At 40.5% G+C, this 21,660-nt stretch overlaps 1 protein-coding gene across 1 annotated transcript; it reads right to left on the bottom strand.

Annotated features, from left to right (window-relative positions):
- Positions 1–20,048, bottom strand: LOC148356240 (beta-arrestin-2-like). The gene is made up of 14 exons (XM_088346995.1): positions 19,971–20,048; positions 15,767–15,797; positions 15,644–15,704; positions 15,534–15,578; positions 11,590–11,783; positions 9,276–9,403; positions 9,073–9,208; positions 5,211–5,295; positions 5,064–5,136; positions 3,391–3,528; positions 3,237–3,320; positions 478–539; positions 350–404; positions 1–228 (listed from the first exon to the last, which is right to left on the bottom strand). Exons 1-14 carry the CDS (start codon positions 19,994–19,996, stop codon positions 132–134), a joined length of 1,215 nt encoding a protein of 404 aa, XP_088203121.1. The 5' UTR covers positions 19,997–20,048; the 3' UTR covers positions 1–131.
- Between the last annotated feature and the right edge of the window lie 1,612 nt (positions 20,049–21,660).

A 21,660-nucleotide genomic window follows, 5' to 3' on the forward strand; every position in this document is an offset into this window, starting at 1 on the left:
ACTTTTGAACCGGATAGCAAAGTGCACCATATTTTTGGGAGTTACTTTGCACTAAACATTAAAAATTGTTGACAAAAAACCCTCTCATTGCAGTTATAGATTTCTTTGTGGCTGCTTTCCCATCGTAACAGCTAGCACAAGGGATCCCCCTCGGCTCCACCTTTAGCCCCCTCTAGATGCAGGGAACCGAAGTCCTGGAACACCAGCTCGTCGGCTTCAGTGGAAGAGCTGTGAAGAAGATCTTGGAGTTAAAAAGAAGAACTCAAAAACAAAAACCTAAAACTTCATAAATCCTAATTCTTTAACTGATTCGTGTCACTCGGCTTTCCAAACACTAGCTTGGCCTTACCCTGCGTCGAATGTGACGAGGTCATCCGTCCTCGCTGCAGCTTTCGCAGTAGGCTCTGAAAAATGCATAAATGGAATTAGGTTTTAATCCTGATGCAGATTAATCAATAGGAGTGAGATGCTGGTCACCTGGTTCCAGGTCGCTGGGTTTGGGATGCATCAGAACAAAGGGAAGCTCCACTGCTATGTCACTGCACACATGCGTTCACATGGAGTCCATTCATTCAAGTTTCTGGGTACTTACTTGTCAGCTGACCTCACATGGACTGTCAATGCTACTGATATTCTAAAGTCAGCCAGACAAAGGCTCTACTTCCTTCGTCAACTCAAATCATTCGGAATCCGTCGATCCATTCTAGTCCATTTTTATCGTGCTATCATTGAATCCGTTTTAACTAGGTCAATCACAGTTTGGTTTGGTCGCGTCAATCAAAGAATTGTCAAAGATGGAATCAGTAGTGAGGACGGCAGAGGAAATAATAGGTTCTGGCCTCCCGTCCCTGCAAAGTATTGCCATTACCATCGCAGGCACAACTATTATAATCCCCCGAGATCTTATTCAATAAAATTAATATTATTATTATATCTATCTTCTTCCGCCAAATTTTGACAGGCCTCTCCTCCCAGAGCTGTTGGAGTAGCCCAAAGATTCATATACCAAAAATTCCGGCCGAATCAGGACTCTCCTGCGACAATACAGATTTTCGATGGGGCCCCGGAGACCAAAAAAAGTCCGGAATAATAGGTTTTGAAAATCTCCCATCCGGAATACATGGGCCCGTTCATTTCTATTGGTAGTCATGGTAATGAGGGCTTTTCCAGAGGGTAGTCATAGTAAGCAGGGACTGTCCAGGGTGGCTTGAGGGGGCCCAACCCCACATTACTTTTAACATGGGTAAATGGTGAATTCCAAAGAGTGTATGCTAGCGAGAGGATGCTAACAGCTATGTGCGCCGCTAGCAAAGTGTTGGCATAGCCAGCCCAAGTATTAACGATGAGAGGTTGATGCTATGCTTACTTATGCTAGCTGTAAAAACTGTTGGTGACAAGTTGGGCTGGCACAGCCAGCCCAAGTATTAGCGCAAGTTAGCTGTAAACACTGTCGGCAATGCTAACTTCTTCATAGTAAAACATTTTTGGTAATGGCTATATTTTAACAACTTCATATTTACAAATTATGCTAATGGACTCTTGTTGATGAGTTATGCTAACGGGTACATGCTAAAAAGTGATGCTAACGGCTAAATGCTAACTTCTTCATGCTAATTTTTTTTGGTAATGGCTATATTTAAACGACTTCATATTTTCAAATAATGCTAATTAACTCATGTTAATGAGTTATGCTAACGGGTACATGTTAAAAAGTGATGCTAACAGCTAAATGCTAACTTCTTCATGCTAAACATTTTGGTAATGGCAATATTTTAATGACTTCATATTTAAAAATTATGCTAATGTCCTCATGTTGATGAGTTATGCTAATGGGTACATGCTAGAAAGTGATGCTAACGTGTAATAACAGTGTTATTACTACGTTATTACCATGAATGTGTTTTTTTTAGACCTCCACAAGGCATATCCTTGTTGGTAACGGTTGTGGGTCCATCTCAAATGAACTTTCCAGTACCGGGGGTTAAAAATACATCTCTCTGAGTTAAAAACTTTATGCTAACTCATAATGCTAACAACTCAACGCTACCGGTTCTCTACCAACATCTGCCAGATCAATCACAACTCTTACAACTGCTGCGGGAATTGTCTAGTTATTTACATATTCTTTCTTTTTAAACTATTCTATACAATTACCTTGTATTATACACTACAATATATTTATTACTCAATTCTTTTTATTCTTTTAAATCTATTATCATTATTGAGTGTTCGCGTGTCAAATGATTTCTTGTATAGATCATGTTTATGGTTTATACTGGCTGAATAAAATAAATACAATACAAATACAATAGTAAACCATTCTTTTTAGGGACAGTGCTGTTCAAAATTATTGCAGTGCAATGAGACTAACAGAATCTCAGATTTTAGCATATGTTTTATCGTTACATGCCAAACAAGTTACCAGTAGGTGCTGTAGATTCTCAAAAAACAAACAAGACCCAGCATTCATAACTCCGAAGACTGTGCAATTATGCAAAAAGTTCCAAAGCGGTGTGTGTAAAAAAAAATAGAGTTTTGAGTTTGTACAGTCAACAGCAGACACTGACTGGTTTTTCGACCCATTTTTAAGCATTGGAGATCATTTCAGCTGAACAGCCTACATTTATTAGTTAGGTTAGGTTGGATCATTTGGAAGTCATCAGGGAGTCAGTTGGCTGAGCTGAGAACTGGGTGCCAATATTTTTGCAACCTCTACTTCTTTAATTATTACACTGTAAATATAGAATATAATGTTGAAATAGTTTGGTTCCACTTGTTGTTGATTCTTAGAAAATATTTATTTGCCATTGTCTTAGCTTTATTATTTCGATATCCACCGTACGGAATACACAATATGAAAACAACGTATAAAACACGGGGAAAACTGTAAGGTGGGCTTAGGGTACTTCCCCAAAAAGTGTGTATTTCTAAACCAGATGGTATTACGTTTCAAATATTGGTACCGCCCAAAGGGGCGTTTCTTTCTCTTTCTTTGTTCTGCCTAAATAAATGCAGTTTGGTGGGGGAAGGGCTCCCCAATGTTAGGAGTGCGCCCAAGGAGATGGACGTAAGTTCCTCCTCTTCTGGCCCCTCCCTCTGAATGCTTGGTGTATTTTTCTAGCGTCAGCAACTTGTAAATAGCTCTCCCACAACATGTAAGAAGCCGATTTAGACCCCACAAAAACAGAAGTTGACAGGTTATGCACTCGCTCGTTCATTGCATCACCACAACGTACCTGCCACGAGATACCACCAGTTTGACCTTGACCCGGTAAGACACCACGATGCCCAGCATCTCCTTGTCGCAACCTTCCTTCATTCTGAAAAACAAACATCCCTCTTTAGACAAAAGATGGCGACCCGGGCATTCGAGTGTATGCGGGCGAGTACATGGTGCTAGAGGCCAGGTTGGTATCCTGATGCTTGAGCTTGCCATCCAGCGCCAGGCCTCGCTTTTGCCGATTGGCAGCCATGCACGGCGTCAGAGTGTAAACTTGGCAGAAGGTTGAACTGGCAACCACTTGCTCACTGGTCAATTGAGGAAAATGGTGTCAATTGACATAAAATTAGCATAACATGTCATGTAGGGGTGTCCAACCTGGTGGTTGCAGTATCCTAGCCCCCTAAGACCTCCTGAGTAGCCTGCAGACTAGTTCTGGGAATAGATTATGTGTGGCATTAGCTCAGAAGGTAGAGCGCTCGTCTTGGGATCAAGAAGTCGCCGGTTCGATTCCTAGCTCCCCCACGTCAAAGTGTCCTTGGGCAAGACACTGAATCCCTAATGACCCCAATAAGCAGATAGGCTATTTGTGTGTGAGTGTGTATGTAAATGGGTAAGTGTGAAGCATATTGTAAAGGTTTTCATTGACTTGAAAAGCGCTATATAAATGCAGACCGTTATGGGTCATTGTGATTTTCCAAGAATTAACCACTGGCGGGATGTTTAGTTGTTGACTGAGCCTATTTTAACCTCTAATAATGACAAATTGGTAATATCAAAGTAAAAATATAGTATATACATGCCAAACTTTCGACATTAAGATTTTATTATCTATTTTTTACATGCAAAACACAATCTGTTTCCAGGGTATCAATTCGGTGTCATTGCATAAATACGGTTTATAGGAGCATTGTCCCCAAGTGCCAAGACTTATCATGTTTTTCTCGTTTTGTTGACTACAAAAACTATTTTCAAGAAACTAAGCAATGTTCAACGGCTGCTTACTAAACCATGGTAAAACGTAATGAAGAGATGAGGGATCAAAATTTCTTTTAAAATGCCCTATTCCTATATAGCTAGAGAATTACATTTTCTTTAGGCTTTCAAAATAAGTCCAAAAAAGTAAATAGTGAAAAATCACTAAACCCGGAAGCGGGTCAAACAGGCAAGTCGTCGGTTTGGCCGTATTCACCACCTGTTCAAAGTTATCAAGTGACAGATCACTAAATCTGAAAAAAAACAGGACAGCCACCATGTCACCCATATATAATTTTCAGACATTTAATATGTAATGTATTCAATTTGTCTTAAGAAATCTCTTCCCGTATGCATTGAAGAAGACCATAAAGTTATGGGCTGAATGGGTAGAACTATGGAATAATCTGTTGCCTCGTTAGCGATGCTACAGTGTCAAAGAGGATTTTGGGGTTATTCTTTTGTGCCGCAATCACTTTCGAGGCAAGGGCTGCTTTATACTTCAACAAGCTGTCACACCAGGTTTGACGGAAAACCTCAAGCTTGGTAGCGTGCCATTTTCGTTTAGATTTCCTGCATTCTTGTTTAAGCGATCTAGTTTTATCAGTAAACCAAGGCTTGCGTCTCTTGGGTCGATATTTAAGCCGTAGGGGCGCCACGGAATCCAGGACACTAGCCAGAGTAGCATTAAAATCAGTCATAAGTGAGTCAATAGTGCCTTTAAATAAAGGAAACGACGCCATTTTCGAAATGCATATCAAACTGGTAGACCTTTGCGCTCATTAGTAAAAAAATAAAATAGAAAACAGCTCCCAGCTTCAAAAAGGTTGGAGACCCCTGATGCAATGTTTTGGGCAAACACACTAACTCGACTTCGAGCTGGGCCACCGGACATTTGTACTGAGCCTTGGAGAACAGGCAGATGTCGGCATATTGGCGCACTGTGGTGAGAAGAAGTGATAGAGAAAAACTTCATCAAACGGCACCGAAATATGCACGTCTGACAAATGCTCACCTGAGATCTTCACCTTCTTGACCATCTTGCTGGAGTTGTTGGAGACGTGGACGTTCACGCTGATGGGCTCCCCGTGGTAGTACAGCTGTAGGGATAATAGTATGTGCTTGAGGGTTGTGGTAGGGCTGAACAGGTTTTGCATAATAATGTGGGCGAGATTCTTTTTTTTTGAGCATGCTACCGTAAATTCCGGACTATAAGCCGCTACTTTTTTCCCAAACTTTCAACCCTGCGGCTTATTCAGTGATGTGGCCAATTTATGTCATTTTTCTAACGGCCGCCAGCGGCGCTCGAGTACAAAAGGTAAGATCTAGACCGGTGGAATATATGCGCCGAGGAAGACTGCAACTTCTTTGCTTGTGCATAACATACCCTCATCATGCAAAATGCAAAAAGAAAAGGCACATGACGCAGCTTTCGAGCTAAAAGCAATCGAGCAGTCTGATAAAGAAGAAAACAGAGCTACTGCACGTAAAGATGAGGACGGTTTACCTTGATTTTTACAAGTACGGTATGTTTTTTTACCAGACCCGTTTACTGTGTTGCAAGCGTGTTGCTAGCGTGTTGCTACCATTAACTGCCCTGTCACAGGCACGGTTTGGGACGAAAGTTATATTATTATTATTAAAGCTTTGAAAACTCTCTCGGTGTACCGTCTTTCTTTGTAAATATCTGTAAACCATGTATTATATGTATTTGCAACTGTATATTTTTGTAATGTATTTATTTAAGACACTTATTCTGATATGTTTTGCACGGGCGAATGAAAAAGGAGGGGCGGAACAAACGCGGGCTGACGGGAAGTGGAGACCGGTAAAGGTGAGGAACAGACAGACCTGTTTGTGGATTTTTCCCACCCTTACCTTTGGAAATATACACTTTTTTCCTTGGATTACTTTCAACAGGACCCGGACTCTGCAGGTCTGCATCAAACCTTAAGTACCGGTATAATTTTCCGTTCATTTTGCCGGCTGTGAGTTTTGGACTGTGGACTTTAACGAAGGACATTTAGTCGGGTTTGGGTTAATTTTGTGTTTGTGTTACATGTTTAAATGTGGGCGCATGCGGCTTATATACAGGTGCGGCTTGTGTAAGTACAAAATCGGTTTTCCTCTTAAAATGTGGTGGGTGCGGCTTATAATCAGGTGCGCTCTATAGTCCGGAATTTACGGTAAAAACTTTTCATGTGTTCAAAAATTAAAGGAGTGTAGAAAATGAAAGACTACTACCTAAAACTAAGTATTCCCGTATAAAAAACATTCAAAACCGGGGTGTCTAACTCATTTTAGCTCAGGGGCCTCATGGAAGAAAAACGTTCTCACAGGGGTCAGACTAGTATATAAAGTGTGCCCTAGCTGGAGGGCTGGGGGTCTTTTTGGAGGCTCACAATCCTATTATGATTAAACGGTGGTAGTAATTGATCATCGAGGGTTAGGATTTCCTCCCACGTTCCAAAAACCTCCGTGTCAGGTTAATTGGCTGGTCCGGATTGTCCCTAGATGGGAATGAGCCTGTGAGTTTCTGTCTCTGTGTGCCCTGCGACTGTCTGGCAACCAGTTCAGGGTGTCCCCTGCCCACTGCCCGGAGATAACTGGGATGGGCTCCATCACCCCCGCGCCCCTAATGAGGATAAGCATTGCAGATAATGGATGGATGGAGTCCTAAATGCTATTATTGACCTATTACCAGCCATTTTAAATTGATAGCTCTCTAGATAGATAAATGTCGAGATAGATAGCCGTCTAAATAACTAAATGTCAAGATTGAGAGATAGCTGTCTAGATCGATAGATAGGTGTCTAGATATTTAAAGCAGTAAGGGTGGGTGGATCGATCCAAATATCGATACAGAGCGAGTATTCGGATGGATTCTAATCTCTCAAGATCGATACTGTCTATCAGTTTTAACTTTCACTATAATAATAATGTTGCTAATCTGTAGTTTGCAATAATCTGTGGTCTCTGTAGCCCTTTGAGACTACTTGTGATTAAGGGCTATACAAATACACATGACTTGACTTCACTTGACTAGATAGATAAATATCTAGAGGGATGTCTAGATCGATAGATAGGTGTCCAGATGGACAAATGTCTAGAGCGAAATATAGATATATATCTAGATGGATAATGTCTAGATTGAGAGATTGTCATCTAGATAGATAGCTGTCTAGATCGATAGATAGGTGTCCTGGTGGATAAATGTCTAGAGCGATATATACATAAATGTCTAGATTGAGAGATAAGTGTCTAGATAGATAGCTGTCTAGATCGATAGATGGGTTTCTAGATAGATAAATATCTAGAGGGATGTCTAGATCGATGGATAAGTGTCCAAATAGATAAATGTCTAGAGCGATATATAGATAAATGTATAGATTGAGAGATTGGTGTCTAGATTGATACCTGTTTAGATCGATAGATAGGTGTCTGGATAGATAAGTATTTAAAGGGATGTCTAGACCGATAGATAGGTGTCCAGATGGATAAATGTCTAGAGCGATATACAGTATAGATAAATGTCTAGATTGAGAGATCGGTGTCTAGATAGATAAATGTCCAGATCGATAAATGTTCAGATAAATACAGTAGGTGTCTAGAAGATAAAGGTCTAGACAGATACAGTAGGAGTCTAGAAGATAGGTGTCTAAAAAGATAGATATAAGTCTAGAGGAATGCTTAGATGGATAGATAGGTGTCTAGATAGATAGCTGTCTAGATCGATAGGTGTCCAGATGGATAAATGTCTAGAGCGATAAATGTCCAGTCAAATACAGTAGGTGTCTAGAAGATAAATGTCTAGATAGATACAGTAGGAGTCTAGAAGATAGGTGTCTAAAAAGATAAATATAAGTCTAGAGGAATGCTCAGATGAATAGATAGGTGACTAGATAGATAGCTTTCTAGGTAGGTAGATAGGTGTCCAGATAGATAGATGAATGTCTAGATTGATAAAGTCTAGAAGATAAATGTCTAGATAGGTCTCTAAAAAGATAAATGTCTAGAGCAGGGGTGTCAAACTCATTTTAACTCGGGGGCCACACGATAGAACAAAAATTCTGTCAGGGGCCGGACCAGTAGATTAAAGAGAAAGAAAAAGAGAGATAAAGCAATAAGAGAAAGAGTGAGGGAAAAGAAGAGAGAGGGCAGGACAAAGAAAGAAAAAGAGAGAGAGGGAGAGAGCGTGAGAAACAAAAGAGATAAAAAGTCGTGAGAGAGGGGGAAAAGAAAGGGAGAGGAAGAAAGAAATCCAAAGAGAAATAGAAAAATGGAGAGAAAAAAGAAAAGAAAGCACGAAGGGTATGAAGAGAGAAAGAGAAAAGAGGAAAGGAAAAAAGGATGTTAGAGCAAAAGAGGTTAAAAGACACAGGGAGTGAAAGAGACAGAGACAGAGTGGGAGAAAAGGGTGGGAAAGAGAGAGAGAGAGAGAGAGAGATGCAAGTACAGTGTCTTTGTTCGAGGCACCTGGCTTTGGCAACATCAAGTTGACATATTTCAACCTGCAGCTTGTTTTTCTCTTGCGCTTCTCGGAGTGTTGTCTCGCGGGTCAATCCTTTAGCGGGCCTGATCCGGCCCGCGGGCCGCCTGTTTGACACCTGTGGTCTAGAGGAATGTCTAGATAGATGTATTTCTAGACAGATAAACGTCTAGATACTGTAGATAGATAGATGAATAAACAAACGAATAATTGCTTCCCCAGCCAAACAGAACATTTCCATGACTTATAGATCCAAAATGAAACACTTCCTTAAAAGGCATAAACTGATGGTAATATCAAAATAAAGGCTGTTGTCATCAGTATTTAGCTCATCTCTACTCTGGAAAACTTCACGGTGGCCCCTTGCAAATATGTGCTAATTTTGCACCTCCTTGTCCAGCGACACTTCAAGGTTGAGCGGCCCTTCTGACATCAGGAAACTCCTGCTGCTCTCTGCGGAGGGTTGCTTCCCTTTCTTCTCTGGAGCATACTGCACTTTCCGGATCAGCAGATGCACAGAGTTCCTAGGGAAGAAAAAAAAGCAGATGGATCACGCGATTGCGGGTGCCCCAGTGGACAAATTTGGCCGACCTCTGATGGAGCTTCTCGCTGGCCGTCTTGCCGCAGTAAGCCTGCAGCTCAAAGTCCACACCGCACGCTTTGCCCGTGTCCTCGGGTCCGGGTTGCAGGGTGACCGAGCAGGGAAGGTCCCGGGGGATCTGAAGGCACCATGGCTCGCATCATCACAAAAACATCTTCCCAGCAGCACATCACCCCCGTTCTCCAACAGCTACACTGCAGGACAAGGAACGCAACCTCCACGTGGTGTCCTGTGGACGGCCTCATGGCCGACGAATGCGTCTCCCACCCGCTACACGAACGCTTCGGTACAAGTTACCCAAAGCTGACCTCATCTGCTGTCGGAGCGGCCAATTCGCGGAACTCGTAACACAACCGAAGCGTTCCATGTCGTTCCTAAAGATCATCTTTAGACGACTTGAAGCGATCTAACAACAACAACAACAACAGCTACACTGGCTTCCTATTCAGCATCGCATCAGCTACAAACTGATCCTATATACATATATGGCCATTCACAACCTGGCTCCTCCTTACCTGTCCGACCTTCTCCAGGTGCACGTCCCCACTCGCTCCCTCAGATCCTCGTCCTCCCTCCGACTGTCAGTGCCCCCTGCCCATCTAAGCACCATGGGAGCCAGAGCCTTCAGTCGCGCTGCTCCCAAGCTCTGGAACAATCTACCTCCGGACCTCCAAAACTGCACACCTCTCTCCACTTTTAAGTCCCGTCTAAAAACACACCTGTTCAGGACTGCCTACAACACATAGCTTCTCCATTTCCTATGTTTTTATGATTTTATGTCTTGTTTTTATTTATTATTTCGCTTACAACTTTTTAAATTGTATTTTTTCCATTGTCTGTACAGTGTCCTTGGGTGGCCTGAAAGGCGCTTTTAAAAAAAATGCATTATTATTATTATTATTACTTCCCAATAAAGTCGTGATGGGGATTCCGGTGTTATGCCGAGAAATGCATCCCTGCCGAGATTTGCATCCCCTAGCTACTATGCCCACCTTGTTTTATCTCACTTTTATATCACTTTTAAGGAATGTAATGGTGAACATATAACCAAAACCACTTTTTTTTGCATTTGTTGGAAATGTAATACAATTTAAACCATTCCGTCTTTGTATTTGTTGTGAACGTAATCGAACGGTAATGCACACCGTATACAAATCACTTTTGAGCAGGTAACGTGTTTATTTTGCCTTTTTCTATTTAAATCCCTTGTATTGAAACTGCTATGCACTCTACCATAAAGCTTATTTCAGCATAATAAGCTTTATGGTAGAGCATAACAGTTCTCAAAATAATTTAGAGAGAGAGAAAGAGAATGAAGGAGAGAGAGAGAAAAAAAAGAGAGAAATAGAGCAAGAAAAAGAGACAGAAAGATAAAGCAAGACAAAGGGGAGAGAATGGAAGATACATAAAGCGAGAGAAAAAGAGGGAGAGAAGGTTAATACAGTGAAAAATAAAGAAAAAATAGGGAAGCGAATGAAACAAAGAGGGAAAAAGAAAGAAAGAAAAAAAGAAACAAAAGAAGGGAGGAAAAAAAAATATAAAAACACTTAAATACACAAAAAGAGAGAGTAGGATAAAGAGGGAGAAAAAGAGAAAAGAAAAGGCAGTGGGGAGAAAGAGAAGAAGGGGAGAGATAAAGAGTGCGAGAGAAAGAGAGGGCCATAGAAAGAGAAACAGAGAAAAAAGAAAGATAGATAGATACTTTATGCATCCCCGCAGGGAAATTCACATTTTAAAAATAATAAAAGTAATATATATATATATATATATATATATAAATAAAAGGAGAACGAGAGAAAGAATGGTAGAAAAAGAGAATGAGAGAGAAATAGCGAGAGAGAGAGAGAGAGAAATCGCAAGAGAGAGAGAGAAAAGAAAAAAAGACATAAAAAAGAAAGAGAAAGATATATATAGAAAAAAGAAAAGGATATGGAGAGAAAGATACGGCAGTGAGAGAGTATGAAGGAAAGAAATACAGATACAAAGAAAAAGATATATATTGAAAAAATAAAAAGATAAAGAGAGAAAGAGAGAGAGAATGATAACGAAAGACAGTGAGAGAGAAAAGAGGGAAGGAGAGAGAGAAAGAGTATGAGGGAAAGAGAAACAGAAAAAAAGAAAGGAGTAAAGACAAATATGTAAAAAAGGAGAGAGAGAAATATAAATAAGAGAGAAAGAGAAAGAGAAAGAGAAAGAGAGAGAATTACAAAGAGATGTCCACTCCGACCGAAACCCTCTCTCACATAGCAGTGAGCAGAACGACCCATCACTACTCAAAATCCCCGAAGCGCGTGCTGTCCTTACGTCAAAGCGGAAGGGGAAGGCGTTCCGGCCTAGCTTGCGCAGTAGTTTCTCCTGTAGCCGAGTCGGCGCCTCCTGGTGGGCGAGCCGAGGGAAAACCTGAAAAACGTCCACGTGGAGATCCTTCCGGTAGGCCAACCCGAGGACATCCACGTCCTCTCGGCCGTAGCGAAACACGCACGCCAGGCTCACAAACACTTGCAAGATAGAAAGGGTTGAGAGGATTACTTTCATTCCATTATCTGCACTGCTTATCCTCAGTAGGGTCGCGGGGGTGCTGGAGCCCATCCCAGCTATCTTCGGGGATTGGGCAGGGGACACCCTGAACTGAATGCCAGCCAGTTGCAGGCCACACAGAGACAACCGTTCACTCATTCATACCTAGGGACAATTTGGACCGGCACGAGGAGTAGCCTGGGAAACTGTTAGTGGCCTCTCAAGTCTTAGATTTTTAATGAAAGACACCTAGTTGGCAGCACGGCGGCGCAGTGGTTAGCGCGTGAGCGGCACAGTTCTAAGGTCTTTGGAACCTCCCGTGTGGGTTCAAATCCAGCTACCAGCCTACCTGTGCGGAGTTTGTATGTTCTCCCCGTGCTTGCGTGGGTTTCCTCCAGGTACTCCGGTTTCCTCCCACATTTCAAAGACATGCATTTCAGGTGGATTGGCCGGTCCAAATTGTCCCTAGGTGTGAATGAGCGAGTGAGTTGTCTGTCCCCAGTTGGCGACCAGTTCAGGGTGTCCCCTGCCCACTGCCCGATGATTGCTGGGATGGGCTCCAGCACCCCCACGACCCTAGTGAGGATAAGCGGTGCAGATGATGGATGGATGGATGGATGGATGGACACCTAGTTGGTGACTGGGAACTTATTCTTTTGACCTTGGAGGAAAACCTTTTGGAATGTAGGAGCAAAACTCAAATTCGTAAAACCAAAAACTTATTGAGTATACTATAAAAATATAAACGTATAACGATATAAGTATGAAAAAATATAAGAGTATAAGGAATATAAGAGTATAACAGTTGAAGTTATATACTATTTTATACACTGTTTTATCTTAGGTAAAGTCAAATATACTTGTTCTAAAATCTGACTTCAGTGTTTGAGTGCAAACTCTGAGAGAAGGGTGTCGTAAACCGCGCTTTGCGTTCGAATGTGCCCTTTCTTCCATTCTATGCAGATAACAATGACTTATCACCTCGCCTGGGGGGTTGGAGTGTGTGCCTGCCACCATTCTGTCTGGAGGGCGATGACCTATCACCGCTCCTCCCATTCTTCAAATCATGGTTGGGAAATTTGCATCGACGACAGCGCGGACCAATCGGCTTGGTCATGGGGCGTGAACATTTCATCAGCATGGGTTGGGTAGGGTTACTTTAACTTGATTACTTTCAATAACTCCAATACCAAATATGCTAATAAAAGACAAAATAAACTAAATATGAATAAAATAATGACTCACAACACGGGGTAAGCTTTCTCTCCTGGCTTTGATCTCTTTGATCTCCGGCAAAACTAACATAAAATGCGACAGAAACAAAATGAAAATAAATCCAAACAGCTTGCCAACATCATTTTTGCCGTTCCATGTGTTCCGTTACTCCCCAAGCCTCCACAAAATTAAATTTTATTCCTATTTAGTTTCTTTTGTCTTTTATTAGCATATTTGGTTTTGGAGTAATCCAAAAGTCATTGAAAGTAATCCAGTTAAAGTAACTTTACCCAACCCTGATGGGTTATAACATGGGAAAATCCTGGGACCCCGTCGTCTTCTGCACACGATTGTAATTTCGGCACGGCAGAAAGAGCCGATTTGTTCAACTCTTTGATTCAGCTAAATAAATTAATATGTGGACTATACTCGTCGTTCGGCTGATTAAATTTCTTCAACTTCTGAACTTCAACTGTAAGTGTCTTCAAAGTCAGATTTCAGTTGAATAAATGTTAAAACCTTATAGAGTATAAAAATATAAGAGTATAAAAAATATAAGAGTATAAAAGACACAATTAAACCATAATTTCCCTTACGTAAGTCACATACAAACACGCACACACATCGGGATTTATAAAGTACTTTAGATTACATTAGATCTAAATTAATTACATGCTAAAAAGTTATGCTAACGGCTAAATGCTAACTTCTTCATGCTGAAAAATGTTGGTAATGGCAATATTGTAACGACTTCATATTTACAAATTATGCTAATGGGCTCATGTTGATGAGTTATGCTAACGGATACATTCTAAAAAGTGATGCTAACGGCTAAATGCTAACTTCTTCATGCTAAAATGTTTTGGTAATGGCAATATTGTAACGACTTCATATTTTCAAATTATGCTAATGGACTCATGTTGATGAGTTATGCTAATGGGAACATGCTAAAAAGTGATGCTAACGGCTAAATGCTAACGTCTTCATTCTGAAAAATGTTGGTAATGGCAATATTGTAACGACTTCATATTTACAAATTATGCTAATGGCCTCATGTTGATGAGTTATGCTAATGGGAACATGCTAAAAAGTGATGCTAACGGCTAAATGCTAACTTCTTCATTCTAAAAAATGTTGGTAATGGCAATATTGTAGCGACTTCATATTTACAAATTATGCTAATGGGCTCATGTTGATGAGTTATGCTAACGGATACATTCTAAAAAGTGATGCTAACGGCTAAATGCTAACTTCTTCATGCTAAAATGTTTTGGTAATGGCAATATTGTAACGACTTCATATTTTCAAATTATGCTAATGGACTCATGTTGATGAGTTATGCTAATGGGAACATGCTAAAAAGTGATGCTAACGGCTAAATGCTAACTTCTTCATGCTAAAAAATTTTGGTAATGGCAATATTGTAACGCCTTCATATTTACAAATTATGCCAATGGCCTCATGTTGATGAGTTATGCTAATGGGGACATGCTAAAAAGTGATGCTAACGGCTAAATGCTAACGTCTTCATTCTGAAAAATGTTGGTAATGGCAATATTGTAGCGACTTCATATTTACAAATTATGCTAATGGGCTCATGTTGATGAGTTATGCTAACGGATACATTCTAAAAAGTGATGCTAACGGCTAAATGCTAACTTCTTCATGCTAACAATTTTTGGTAATGGCAATATTGTAACGACTTCATATTTACAAATTATGCTAATGGACTCATGTTGATGAGTTATGCTAATGGGAACATGCTAAAAAGTGATGCTAACGGCTAAATGCTAACTTCTTCATTCTGAAAAATGTTGGTAATGGCAATATTGTAACGACTTCATATTTACATATTATGCTAATGGCCTCATGTTGATGAGTTATGCTAATGGGCACATGCTAAAAAGTGATGCTAACGGCTAAATGCTAACTTCTTCATTCTAAAAAATGTTGGTAATGGCAATATTGTAACGACTTCATATTTTCAAATTATGCTAATGGCCTCATGTTGATGAGTTATGCTAACGGATACATTCTAAAAAGTGGTGCTAACTTCTTCATGCTGAAAAATTATTCTAATGCTAAAATGCTAACGACTCTGCAAATTGAATGGGCTCAATGCATCCCGGATGGGCCAATTCAAATAGAATGGCTCATTCCTTTCGAACATGTACATTTTAAATGTTTTAATGTGTAATAACAGTGTTGTTACTATGTTATTACCATGAATGTGTTTTTTTAGACCTTCACAAGGCGTATCCTTGTTGCTAACGGTTGTGGGCCCATCTCAAATGAACTTGCCAGTACCGGGGGGGGTGTGGGTGGGCGGAGTACCCCCACAGAACCAAGTAAAAAATGACAGAAACATCTCTCGGAGTGAAAAACTTGCTATGCTAACTCATAATGCTAACAACCGGGGTTATATATATACATGCCGAGATCATCTTCCGGATCAATCACAACTCTTACAATTGCCGCGGGAATTGTCTAGTTATTCGAACTCATGGAGCTTTTACCTTTAAAATCCTGCAGATACTCGGGATCCACCAGGACCACTCCATCTGCGCCAGCCAAAATAGTGACGTCAATCTGAAAGTTTCATCATTGTGCTGCTGCGGATGCTCACCGACGACGTCCACATGATCCAAGTGGTCCACAAAATCACGCTTGCCCAGATAAACGCTGAGCTGCGGAGACCACAAAAATAAGAGAGTGTATCTGCACAGTTCCACCTCAGCGTTGGGCCTACCTTGTGGTTGGGGCTGGTCTTCTTGAAGACCCTAGGGGGAGACAAAAACCCGTGATGATATATCGTATTGTATGCACTAGAACCCAGGTGTCAAACATGCGGCCCGCGGGCCAGATCAGGCCCGCTAAAGGGATTGAATCTGGCCCGCGAGACAACACTCCGAGAAGCGCAAGAGAAAAACAAGCATGTGTGGCAATGCTTTAATTTATATCTTTCAGGCAACCGAATTACTTCCAACAATGCCCTTCTCTTCCTTCAGTTCAGAACGACCAAATTACTTCCCACCATCCCTTTCCCTTCATTCAGTTCAGAACGACCAAATTACTTCCCACCATACCTTTCCCTTCTAACAGTTCAGAATCTGGGGCGTTTTGCGAGATGGCGACGCGACACTGTATCTCAATGGTCCCAAACTTTCTGTACCACGGAGCGGGACAATAATAACACTAAATATTATGCACTGCATAAAATAGAGTGATGATGAGATATAACCTAATACCTTTTCCTATATCATCTACATCCTTGGTGGATACGATCCAGCACACTCCCCGCCGCGATCCGGGTTCTAATTACTTCCCACAATCTCTTTTTCTTCATTCAGTTTAGAATGACCAAATTACTTCCCACCATACCTGTCCCTTCTATCAGTTCAGAGTCCCCGGCGCTTTGCAAGGTGGCGACGCAACACTGTATCTCAGTGGTCCCCAACCTTTTCTGTACCACGGACCAGGACAATAATAGCACTAAATATTATGCACTGTATAAAATAGAGTGATGATGTGATCAGATCTAATACCTTTTCCTATGTCATCTACATCCTTAGTGGATACGATCCAGCACGCTCCCCGCCGCGATCCGGGTTCTAATTACTTAACACAATCTCTTTCTCTTCATTCAGTTTAGAAAGACCAAATTACTTCCCACCATACCTTTCTCTTCTATCAGTTTGGAATCTGGGGCGCTTTGCGAGGTGGCGGCGCAACACTGTATATCAGTGGTCCCAAACCTTCTGTACCACGGACCAGGACAATAATAACACTAAATATTATGCACTGCATAAAATAGAGTGATGATGAGATCAGATCTAATACCTTTTCCTATGTCATCTACATCCTTAGTGGATACGATCCAGCACGCTCCCCGCCGCGATCCGAGTTCTAATTACTTAACACAATCTCTTTCTCTTCATTCAGTTTAGAATGACCAAATTACTTCCCACCATACCTTTCCCTTCTATCAGCTTGGAATCTGGGGCGCTTTGCGAGGTGGCGACTTAACACTGTATCTCAGTGGTCCCCAACCTTTTCTGTACCACGGACCGGTTTGATGTCTGATAATCTTCCCTCGGCCCAGGACAATAATAACACCATTAGTGATTAGTGATCTGGATTTCTAACCCTAAACTCCCAAAGTGCTTTACAGAGTGCTTCACACTTACCCATTCACACACACACTCTCACACACCGATAGCATCAGCCATGCAAGGCAACTACCCGTTTATCGGGGGCATACGGGTTCGGTGTCTTGCCCAAGGACACTTCGACATATAACACGGAGGAGCCGGGAATCGAACCTGCGACCTTTTTCTCATCTTTTTGAGTTTTTACTGTACTAGAAGCAAGGCTAATAGTTATGCACTGCATAAAATAGAATGATGATGAGATCAAATCTAATATATTTTCCTACATCAACTACATTTTTAGTGGATAGGATCCAGCACGCTCCCCGCCGGGATCCGGGTTCTATTGCCGTTGCATGCCATGTGTTCCTATTGCGATTGGACTGATTAATCAATGCAGAAATATGGTATTTTTTTAGTTGTTGTGCAACCGTAGCACTCGACTCTGTCATCCGGTGCACCTTATACAACAAATTATGTTTTAAAATCGGTTGTATTGACATTGAGGATTATTTCATGGGTCACATGATCACATCCAAACAAGGAAAGCGCTCATCCTGAGGAAAAGCAAAAGTGCAAATAGAGCAGATTGAGAGCGCATCCGCTTGTTTAACAGGAAGCCAACATTATGGGAGAAAGGCATATTTTTTTCCTTTTTTTAAAAAAAGCTTTATTGAACAAAACAAATATAAAGTACACTGCATACAAAAATTCCACCGCCATGTTGAATGAACAAACTGAACAAAAAAATCCAAGAAAATATAAATAAGTAAACATGCCAGGAAGGGATAAGTTACATAAGAATACCAAAATATGACTATTAATGGCCTTCTAGTTGTGGGAAAGCTTTACAGACAAAATGTATTGTTTTTTTTTAGAATTTATATTTAATGCTGTTATTAAACCTACACTGAAAAAACCCAACCTTGATCCAGAAAGATTATGTAATTATAGACCTGTGTCAAACCTTTCGTTTCTTTCTAAAATACTTGAAAAGGTAAATGATTTTATATCCGATAACAATCTTTTTATTCAAAGCAATCAGGATTCAGGGCTAACCACTCTACTGAGACAGCACTGATTAAGGTACTCCAACCAATGATCTTCTACTGGCAATGGACTCCAGGGCTTCATCACTCTTGCTGCTGCTGGATCTTAGTGCTGCTTTTGACACAGTGCACCAGAATTTCCTACTAGAACGGTTGGAAAAATGGATTGGTCTCTCTTATGCTTCAGATCTTACCTCTCAGATAGGACGCACTGTGTTAAATATGGCGAAATGACATCTGAGCCCTTCATTGTTACCTGTGGTGTTCCGCAGGGTTCAGTACTTGGTCCCCTTCTTTTCAGCATTTACATGCTACCGGGAATTTAAAACTTTGTTACTCTCTGCTGCCATCTCGAGGTTTAAAATAAATCATATATAAACTCGTCAGATGAGTTCTAATATGGCCATTAACCACTCTCAGCCAATTACTGGCTAAGGGAGCCTTTATTGATAAAACGGACATCGCCTTCTTTAGCGCTGAATATCTTTAGACAGTAATGACCGATTCGAATGATAATTGACACACTGGTTAGTTAATAAAATTCTGAAAAACATGCATATGTGTATTGAAATTAGACCCCAAAATAATACCCCATTCATGATTCATTTTTACGCACCATTATTAAGCGCAAGTGTGCAAATTAGTGATAGGCATGCAGAGAGAGAAGTCAAACATTTACAACTCTTTCAAAATATCTAAAAAAACGGCCAAAGTGTAACACACAGTTGCAGAGCTTTAAGTGCTGTAAACCGGTCGTCTGCTAATGTCCAGAAAAATGTGCGAAATATAATGTTTAATTTTTTAGATTGTGATGAAATTTCACAAGGTACCAGGTAAGGCTTCAAGCTATCTTCCCACCTGTTTTCCAGCTAACTTGCTGGCTTTTTCTATTTCTATTTCTGTGTGTTCCAACTCGGAGGACTCAATGTTGGTTGCACTTGGGACAAAACTTCAGTGTGTTACCTTCGGGGTTGGGTATGGTTACTTTAACTTGATTACTTTCAATTACTTTTGGATTACTCCAATACCAAATATGCTAATAAAAGACAAAATAAACTAAATATGAATAAAATAACTAAATTTTGTGCAGGCTTGGGGAGTAACGGAATACATGGAACGGCAAAAAGCTGTTTGGATTGATTTTCATTTTGTTTCCGTCGCATTTGATGTTCGTTTTGCCGGAGATCAAAGAGATCAAAGCCAGGAGAGAAAGCTTACCACGTGTTGTGAGTCATCATTTCATTCATATTTAGTTTCTTTGGTCTTTTATTAGCATATTTGGTATTGGAGTAATCCAAAAGTAATTGAAAGTAATCCAGTTAAAGTAACCCTACCCAACCCTGGTCGCATTTTATGTTAGTTTTGCCGGAGATCAAAGAGATCAAAGCCAGGTGAGAAAGCTTACCACGTGTTGTGAGTCATCATTTTATTTATATTTAGTTTCTTTGGTATTTATTAGCATATTTGGTATTGGAGTAATCCAAAAGTAATTGAAAGTAATCCAGTTAAAGTAACCCTACCCAACCCTGGTTACCTTTCAAAAGAGACCGAAAGCGTCCATAGTTTTCCAAACGGTTCAAAAAACAGCATTCAATTTACTCTGGTTACGTCTTGGGTAGGGATTTTAGGCGGATTGTTCAGGAGATAATGGCTTTTTCCATGAAAATATGTCACGTTCATACACAAAATGGAATGCATTATCTCGCCAAACCTAAAAGAAAAGGAATAGCGACAGGTGGGAGTATTTGGAGATTACCTGGTGGTGTTTTCTTTGTCGCCCATAGTATTAACGATCCTGCTCCGGTCGGGATGCACCAGACGAGTGTTTACTTTTGGAATCGCCTGGAGTTTATGGGTTCCTATCCGATACCGATGAGAGTAACCACGCCCACCCTCGACAGCGTGACGTGTAAATCTGCAGAAAAAGTACACTATTTTTGCAGTTTTTGAACACTACGACTGAATATTGTTACTCTAGTTTGCATGAGGTCAAAAAAAAAGTAATAGAGAATATTTCGTCACGTTTTTTTTTCTCCAGAGAAAAAACTGACAACACCTTCTATTTTTAGAGCAATCTCTCCTGGTAAATGGTCAGGGTTGGGTAGGGTTACTTTAACTGGATTACTTTTAATTACTTTGAGATGACTCCAATACCAATTTGCTGATAAAAGACAAAAGAAACTAAATAAGAATAAAATGACTCCATTTTGTGCAGGCTTGGGGAGTAACGGAATACATGGAAGGGCAAAAATGATGTTGGCAAGCTGTTTGGATTTATTTTCATTTTGTTTCCGTCGCATTTGATGTTCGTTTTGCCGGAGATCAAAGAGATCAAAGCCAGGAGAGAAAGCTTACCACGTGTTGTGAGTCATCATTTCATTCATATTTAGTTTCTTTTGTCTTTTATTAGCATATTTGGTATTGGATTCATCCAAAAGTAATTGAAAGTAATCCAGTTAGAGTAACCCTACCCAACCCTGGTCGCATTTGATGTTCGTTTTGCCGGAGATCAAAGCCAGAAGAGATAGCTTACCATGTGTTGTGAGTCATCATTTTATTCATATTTAGTTTCTTTTGTCTTTTATTAGCATATTTGGTATTGGAGTCATCCAAAAGTAATTGAAAGTAATCCAGTTAGAGTAACCCTACCCAACCCTGGTCGCATTTGATGTTCGTTTTGCCGGAGATCAAAGAGATCAAAGCCAGGAGAGAAAGCTTACCACGTGTTGTGAGTCATCATTTCATTCATATTTAGTTTATTTTGTCTTTTATTAGCATATTTGGTATTGGAGTAATCCAAAAGTAATTGAAAGTAATCCAGTTAAAGTAACCCTACCCAACCCTGGTCGCATTTGATGTTCGTTTTGCCGAAGATCAAAGCCAGGAGAGAAAGCTCACCACGTGTTGTGAGTCATCATTTTATTCATATTTAGTTTTTTTTTGTCTTTTATTATCATATTTGGTATTGGATTCATCCAAAAGTAATTGAAAGTAATCCAGTTAGAGTAACCCTACCCAACCCTGGTCGCATTTGATGTTCGTTTTGCCGGAGATCAAAGAGATCAAAGCCAGAAGAGATAGCTTACCATGTGTTGTGAGTCATCATTTTATTCACATTTAGTTTCTTTTGTCTTTTATTAGCATATTTGGTATTGGAGTCATCCAAAAGTCATTGAAAGTAATCCAGTTAAAGTAACCCTACCCAACCCTGGTCGCATTTTATGTTAGTTTTGCCGGAGATCAAAGCCAGGAGATAAGCTTACCACGTGTTGTGAGTCATCATTTTATTCATATTTAGTTTCTTTTGTCCTTTATTAGCATATTTGGTATTGGAGTCATCCAAAAGTAATTGAAAAGTAATCCAGTTAAAGTAACCCTACCCAACCCTGTAAATGGTCTGCATTTCTATAGCGCTTTTCAAGTTAATGAAGACCTCCCAAAGCGCT

This window comes from Urocampus carinirostris, chromosome 11 (assembly GCF_059441175.1).
Source record: "Urocampus carinirostris isolate Australia breed hairy pipefish chromosome 11, RoL_Ucar_1.0, whole genome shotgun sequence".
In the NCBI taxonomy this organism is placed as follows: domain Eukaryota; kingdom Metazoa; phylum Chordata; class Actinopteri; order Syngnathiformes; family Syngnathidae; genus Urocampus; species Urocampus carinirostris.

Excerpts from the sequence above, each read along its gene's own strand:
- LOC148356240 (XM_088346995.1), bottom strand. The coding sequence starts at position 19,996 with ATGGGCGACAAAGAAAACACCACCAG. Across the intron at positions 9,209-9,275 it reads AGCGAGAAGCTCCATCAGAG|GAACTCTGTGCATCTGCTGA; the intron begins GTCGGCCAAATT and ends TTTCTTCCCTAG. Across the intron at positions 3,321-3,390 it reads AACCTGGCCTCTAGCACCAT|AATGAAGGAAGGTTGCGACA; the intron begins GTACTCGCCCGC and ends TTTGTTTTTCAG.